Source organism: Volvox carteri (assembly GCF_000143455.1).
Source record: "Volvox carteri f. nagariensis unplaced genomic scaffold VOLCAscaffold_77, whole genome shotgun sequence".
In the NCBI taxonomy this organism is placed as follows: Eukaryota; Viridiplantae; Chlorophyta; class Chlorophyceae; order Chlamydomonadales; family Volvocaceae; genus Volvox; species Volvox carteri.
Window position 1 is genome coordinate 170,241 of NW_003307620.1, and position 7,479 is coordinate 177,719.

At 59.6% G+C, this 7,479-nt stretch overlaps 1 protein-coding gene across 1 annotated transcript in view; it reads right to left on the minus strand.

The window, feature by feature from the left end:
* Positions 1-2,232: 2,232 nt before the first annotated feature.
* VOLCADRAFT_119753 (uncharacterized protein) overlaps positions 2,233-7,479 on the minus strand; it is a gene marked incomplete at both ends in the record, with an annotated part of 28,651 nt that continues 23,404 nt past the window's right edge. Inside the window, 4 exons of the mRNA XM_002957656.1 lie at positions 2,233-4,742; positions 5,796-6,427; positions 6,816-6,928; positions 7,299-7,442. Of these exons, the coding sequence (XP_002957702.1) occupies positions 2,233-4,742; positions 5,796-6,427; positions 6,816-6,928; positions 7,299-7,442 (3,399 nt within the window). The remainder of the gene's footprint in view (positions 4,743-5,795; positions 6,428-6,815; positions 6,929-7,298; positions 7,443-7,479) is intronic.

The window sequence follows — 7,479 nt, forward strand, 5'->3', positions numbered from 1 at the left end:
TCGCGGAATCCTTCTCGCGAAAAAGCAGTATGACAGTTATACGTCCATGTTCGAGCGCTGTCAAGATTCCTACCAAGATTTTAAATACGGCCGAACCTTAATTACATGCAACGATACAGCAATCCATTTCCGACTGCACCGAGCAAGGAAGCGACAGTCATATGCCGCATACGGCCGAAAAGAACCTCCAGAATCTTGATTGATTGATTGATTGGTCGATTACGGCGATACTCAGAACAAAATCCGGAATGCGTTAGAAGAAGCCGCCAACTCGTAAGAACTCGTAGGGTCATAAGAGCCCGTAACACTGCTTACTTGCCCTCGTATACGCAAATGCAGTCCTGTATGAAATGTCATACAATTCAGGGTCCTTACGCCTTATGACGTTGCGATATACGAGTCGCAAGAATGTGGGCGCCTTACATCGCAATTCGTTCCGAAGACCGCTGTTATCAATCCCATCACACAAAACTGATGACCCAGGACTCTGCGTATAAAGTATAGGACTACAAGCAGACCGCACCCTGCCGTACTTTCGACGGTTTGAATTCCCTAAACTAACAATATAACAATTCCGGGACATCATTACTGACACATCATTGTCCAAACAAATGAGCGTCTCCGATTTTGCGGTACACGAGTTCTAGTTTTTCATATCGCACAAGCCACAGCAGTTCGTTCATCCTCGTTGGCTTCCCCAATTCGGAGCCGCAGTACTTTAAAATACTGGCTGCTATCACAATGATGATGAGCTCCCCTCCGCAACGATCGTGCATTCATTCATTCGTTCAATTTTATTCATTCCAAAGCTCACGGACCAGGAAACTTCTTAGGGTAAAAAAATCAACGGGACGGAACAGTAAATCCTTGGGACCCCCCAGGGTCCCTAAAATACCCATCCATCTCTCCATCGCCATTGCATCTGCCTGTGCAGCCGGACCGGATGGCAAGTATCCATCCATCCATCCATCCATCCATCCATCCATCCATCCATCCATCTATCCATACATACATATGTACATTCATTCATAAGGTAGGTTGCAATCCAAAACTCCAAACAAGCCAATATAAGAAACGACGCCACCGTACGGCGGATCTCTTGGTCGCCATCAGCCATGACTTTTCCTAGACTTGTGCCGTAATGTCGAATGTGTGTCTATACACCTACAAGGCTTCAAAAACGTTCAGTAACATATACGTACGACGGTAATGACCGTGACCGGTAATGGCCGTGATCATCATTTTTAACTATCATCACGTCTGTTTCACTAGTGCTAACAGCTCGTCGCAGCGCCTGGGGTCCCGTCTCCACCTACCACAAACCCCACAAACCCAACCCACCACCGCAGTAAGCAAGAGGCGCGTCACACCGCCGCACGAAAGCTGGCCTGGGTGCCTGGGTCATGCCCTGGGTCATGGCCCAGCAATCCGCAGCCCTGCGGGGAAACTGCGGCGGGCAGAGGGGCCCCCCGAACACACACACATACACACACATACACACACACAGAGAGAGAGAGCTGCTCGTCATACTTATTGTGGCGTCCTTGAGCCCGTCACGCTTTCGCCCTTCCCAACGCCTTAGTAAAGCTGCTGGCCCCCCTTTTCCCCCCTCCTTCCCCCCTTTTCCCCCCTTTCCCCCCTCCCCCTCCCCCTCCCCCTCCCCCTCCCCCTCCCCCTCGTCCTTGAGCAGTACATCTGGCGATCTGGGTTCGTCACGACCCACTGACCCACTGACTGGCTGCGCACTGCACTGGACGGTACCCGTGAAAGGGGGGACGTTGTCGCGAGCACGGCAGTGGCCGCGGCGGAAGCACCCTCCTCTCCCGACCTCAAAACCCACATCACACCAACCCGTACGGAACCAGTACAACATCCGTACTACATCCGTACTGCATCCACACACATGACAGGCTATGTAGACCACCACCATCAGCGGCGGCGGCGAACACGGCGGCGGCAGCCGACGCATGGCAGCGGTGGCTGCGGCCGCCGCCGCCATCACCGCGGGGATCCTAAGCTACACCTCCTACACTGTGTCGCCTCCACTGCCCCTGCCATATCCTCGTCGTCGGTTGCTCCTGGTAACGGACTGCAGGGTCATTGCGGTCCAAGCTATAATGGACTAGCTATATAACTTTTTCTGGGTGTTGGGTGCTACGATTGCTTTGTAACCCTGGCGGCGCCGTACCCGCACCCTCCCTGCCGCCATCGCCGCGGCTCCCGCTGCCGTCTTCACGGCCGCAACAATTTACATGTTCCGTCGGCACCGGCGCCGCTGCCGCCGCCGCCGCGGACACCGCCTTCAGTGAATCCGGGCTGCAACAGATCGGATGCACTTCCCGATTCCGGAAAGCCGATGGGAGAGGGCACCAGGGGATGGCTCAGTCCAAATGTGCGGAAGCTGCTTTCTTCACCGGTCAGACCAGCGTGGCTCAGCCGCGAGCCGCCGCCGCCGCCGCCAGCAGCGGATCCTCCCAAGCTCGACCTCATAGACACCGTGATTTCGTACAGTTGACCGGTGTTTGCCGAGTCCAAAGCGCTACCGGCCGCTGCGGCTGCCGTGGCGGCAGCACCGGCAGCGGCGGCGGCCGGATCAGCGGCGCTTTCCTGCCTCGCGACTGTGCCATCTGTGCCATCGCCGCCGGTACCGACGAAGCCATGCAGCCCCACCATCCCCGCCGCCGCCGCCACCTCCCCCCATTCCAAATGTGGGCCCCCGGAGGAGCCCGGCAGGCGAGCCGCCGTCTGTGGAACAGCGGCTGCAGTGGAAAGTACGGCAGCAGCAACAACAGCAGTAGCAGTGTAAGAGGCAGGATCGCCAGCGGTGGCGGAAATGGCATCGCCGCCAAGGCATTGCGCAGCCTTCGAGCTGACGCTGACGCTGACGCTGACGCGTGACGAGTTCCGTAGATCTAGTACGGCCTGACCAGTTTCGTACATGACAGCACGATGACGCTCCTCCTCGAGGCGGTCCGCGTACGACTGTGGCGGCGGCGGCGGTAGCGCGGGGGTTGACGCCTCAACGCCAGCAGCAGTTTCCTCAACGCTGACCGGTCGCGTTGCCCTGCCTCGCGCCCAGGGCGGCGGCGGCTGCTCCTCCTCCTCCTCCTGCTCCGCGTCCTCCAACAACGGCCACGATCTCTGTTGTTGTTGTTGCTGCTGCTGCTGAAAGCTACGGGTAAAGCGGCTAGATCCGTACGGCAGGTGACCCGACGGCGATGGCCACTCCGCCGACACAATGAGCGGCGGCTGCTGTCCGCCGCCGCCGCCGCCGCTGTCTCGCCCCTCCGCCGCCGTACTGACGGACCGGAACTGCGGCGACGGGCGGTCTCCCGACGGCGCCCCCGCGGGACTGAGAAGCGCGGGAGGGCACCCCGCCAGGCCGCCGACACAGCCGAGTGACGAGCGGTCCGTGGCCAGTAGGCCCTGCGGCAGTTGGGAGCTGCCGTACCGCCCGCTGGACGAGCGTTCCGTCAGCGCCGCCGCCGGCGTCTGGCTCCCGGAGAAGGCGTGGTTGAAGCCTGAGGAGCTCCGGTCAATCACAAGGGGAGACCTTGTGTGTGTATTTGTAGTGGTGTGGGTGCCCGTGGAACCTCGATCTTGAGAGTGCAGAGGCGAAGGGTAGAAAGCTGCCGCCAGCAAGCCGCCGCCGCCGCCGCCGCCGCTGCCTGAGCAACCGTAGCGGTAGGCGGCAGCAGCAGCCGCGGCGGCGGCGGCGACCGTCTGCGCCGGCCGCGGCGACTGCGCACCCGCGGCCGTTGCAATCGCCGCGCACTCTGAATTCCCATCTTGCCCAGCGGCGACGGCAGCGGCACCCGGGTGCGGCAGTAGCAAGCCGTTACTAGGTAGCAGCAGCGTGTTGACGGGGCTGCCGCTGGGGCTCCGTACATCCACGATCCCGGCTGAGACCATGGCCGCAAACGTGTTCATTGGATCCCGCGTGTTCCAATGCGCCATGTACGACAAAGATGACGGCAGCAGCCCCGTCGATAACGGCGCGGTGGAGGCGTTGCCCTCCCCAGCGACACCGCCGCCCCGCTGCGCCGCCGGCGACTGCCGCTCACTACCCTGGCTCACGTTACTGGGTCGACCGTCGGCGGCGGCGGAGCTTGCCGACGTCAGGGACTCCGGCCCGCCGGCGCCATCTCCGCCTCCGCCACCGGCTCGAGCGCCGTCTGCGGACCCATACAGCTCGCCAGCACGCTCCAGCGGAATCCGTACAGTGTGGCGGTAGCTCGGGTGGTTAGCATGCCGCCGCTGCAGTACAACACCACCTCCTAGCACGCTACCGGGGCCCAATCCCCGCACACCCGACCGGTCCGTACGGCCGCGCGTAACCGCCGTTGCCCGTGCCGCCGCTGCCGCCAGCGGCAGCTCCCTTTCCCGCCAGGCGTTGTCGCTACGGCCGTCGTCATCGCCATCGCTGCCGCCGCCACCATCACCGCCGTCACGGTCGGGGGAAGTAAACGCCGCGGTCATTCGTAGATCCGGATCCGGACCCGGATCCGAGCCGAGCCCTCTTTCCCTTGGACCCTGGAAGTCCTTGCTCTTCCCGCCCCTTCCATCACCTTGCGCAAGAAAATCTAGTCGGGTGGGGCTGGCGGAGGCGCTGTAAGGCACCGCCCATCCACTCCTTTCCGGCCGTGTTTCCCCCTCCCCCCGGCCCGGGGGCAGGGGGCTGCTGATGGGGGTCGCCCCCTCCATGATGGGCGGAAGACCGGGTTCGGAAGGTTCTAGAACGCCTGCCGCATGGTGGAGCAGCAGATGAGGTAGATCATGAGGGATGATGATATGAAGGTGATGAGGTGATATGGGGGAACAAAGTCCAGGGATTTGGTTATTGTTATTGTTGTTATTGGAGTGGGGGGGAGGTTGGGGTCATATGCACGAAACTCAGAAATGAAGTGTCGTTGTTGTTGGGGTGTTGGAGGCGCAGGTGTGTATCACGGGCTGGCAGAGCGGTATTCTTCACTGCAGCGGCGCGGTGGGCGGGTGAGCCCCTCAGGGCTTCAAGGGGGCCGGGGGCCGGGGGAAAAGAGAGCGGTCTAGGGCGATGGAGGGGTAGATGATAGGACTCGGGACAAACTAGAGTAAAACCCTGATGCCCGGATGCATGGATGGCCGGATAAAATCTGGATGGATGGCAGCGTTTGGAGTATTTCGTTAGCTCTTGTTGTCTTGGAGTGGTTTCGGAGTTGAGCGCTCTGTGGAGTTGCGAAGAAGCGTTCGGGCAACCAGCTGCCGTACCAACTGACGCAGCCGTATGTCCTCAGGAATACCCCAACACGCCGTACACCCCTTCCTTGACATCTGTGGGAAGACATCTGGGCTTCCCACAACACACATACATACACACAAACATACATACATACATACATACATACATACATACATACATACATACATACATACATACATACATACATACATACATACATACATACATACATACATACATACATACTGAGTCGGGGTCGGGAGCACACAAGACTACCCGACTTGTGCTGTGTGCTCCCGACCCTTGCGCTGTGTTTCGGCTTCGGCCCCCGGCTCTCGCGGCCCACAGTGTAATCTAAGTCACACATACATACATACAAACACACATGCATACATGCATACACACATACATGCATGCATGCATACATACATACATACACACATACATGCATACATACATACATGCATACATACATACACACATACATGCATACATACATGCATACATACATCTCCAGCATTCCCTTGCCGTGGGCCAGAAAACTCATACACGTGCGCACAACTCCTTTCTGGCTTACCCACGTCGCCACTGCGCAACGAGGCCATCTGAACCTCCAGCCCCGAACCACGAAATGACCCAGCGGCCACGGGGGAGATGGGCTGCCCGAGTACGACACTGCCTCGACCACCAAGGCCCGCCGCCGCCGCCGCCCCGCCACCGGGGGATCTAGGCGGCAGCTGCGGCGGTTCCAGTCTCGTGTACGACGCAAACGACGGAAGCTGTAGCCCTGACATCTGAAACGAAACGTCCCCACCGCTGCCGCCGGCGGCAATGTCCATCACGCCGCCACCGCCGCCGCCGCCACCTCCAGCGACGTCAATCTCCGATTCCCACACTCTGAGGTCACCCCCGCCGCCGCTGCCGCCGCCGCCATCTGTACCGAAGCCCCCGCCGCCGGGAATGCTACCGCCGCCGCCGCCGCCGCTACGGCCACCAGCCGCCGCCGCCGCGGCCGTTGCTACTGCCACACATGACAGCTGCGCCACGTCGGGTAACTGCAGCGTTATGACGTCCAGGCAGGATATCCTGCGCTCAATACAGCGAGCCTTGCCCTTATGGAGGCCGGCCTTGTTGAGCAGCGCTAGACGGCCCTCCAACTCCACGGGTAACAGCTGTACGATCTTGATGGGCTCCGAAACACCCTTGAGCCTGCAGACATTTTTTTTTATTGCACATCTGTCTGTCTGTCTGTCTGTCTGTCTGTCTGTCTGTGTAGGTCTTTAACTGCCTCCGGAATAATAATAGTTAATTTATGCCGTACCGTATGGTTGTATGTATGTATGTATGTGATTGTGTGTATGGGGGGAGGGAAACGCTGTGCTGAGTGGATTAGATGCAGGTGGCAGGCAGGCCTAGGGTTTTAACGGGTTTTAACGGTTTGTCAGAGCGGGGTTTGAAAAGGCGTTACATCTCCCCCTTCAGGTGCAGTGTGCCCCAAAACCACTCCGTGTTCCCGGCACATTCTCGGTAACACACATTGTACGCGTGTTTGTGTAAATGCTTGTAGTACGGCCCACCGACCCACCGACCCCCCCACCTGAACACACCCAGACTCCAGACGGCCACCTCCACAGCCACAGTGGGCACCATCAGCACGTTGGTGGGCACCATCAGGTCGTCCGGCTCCTCCGCGTCATCGCGGTGCAGCTCCTGAGGGGAGGGAGCGGAGGAGGGAAGGGGGGGAGAGGGGAGGAGAGGGGGAAAGACGAACCACAAACGAGTGAAGAAGGGGGGCGGGGGGGAGAGGGGGGAAGAAGATGAACCATGAACCCCTGTGAAGGAGGAGGAAGGGTATGGAGGTATGGTAACGGGGGCAACACATAAAGAAACCGGCAGGAACACGAAAAGGCCTGGCGGCGGGTAATGTCCACCAGAGAGAAAGGGAGGGGAAGAAGGGAAAAAGGGGAGGAAGACAGAGGCGCGACAGGAGGGCAGCAGGTCCTAAAGACTCCGAGAAAAGCAACCGCCGCCATTTCCACGTCAGCCACCGCCCCACCAACCCACCCACGCATCCACACACCTGTTTGAGATTGGTGTACTTGATCATGGTAATGCTCTGGGGCACCTCGTTTCCGCCGCCGCCAGCACCGCCCGTCGGCTGCTGAGTGATCTTGTAGCACTCCGCCATCACGGCTGGCCGGTTCTCCTTGTTCTCCTTATCCACCTTGGCGGCGGCGGCGGCGGCGGTGGTGTTTCCGCCA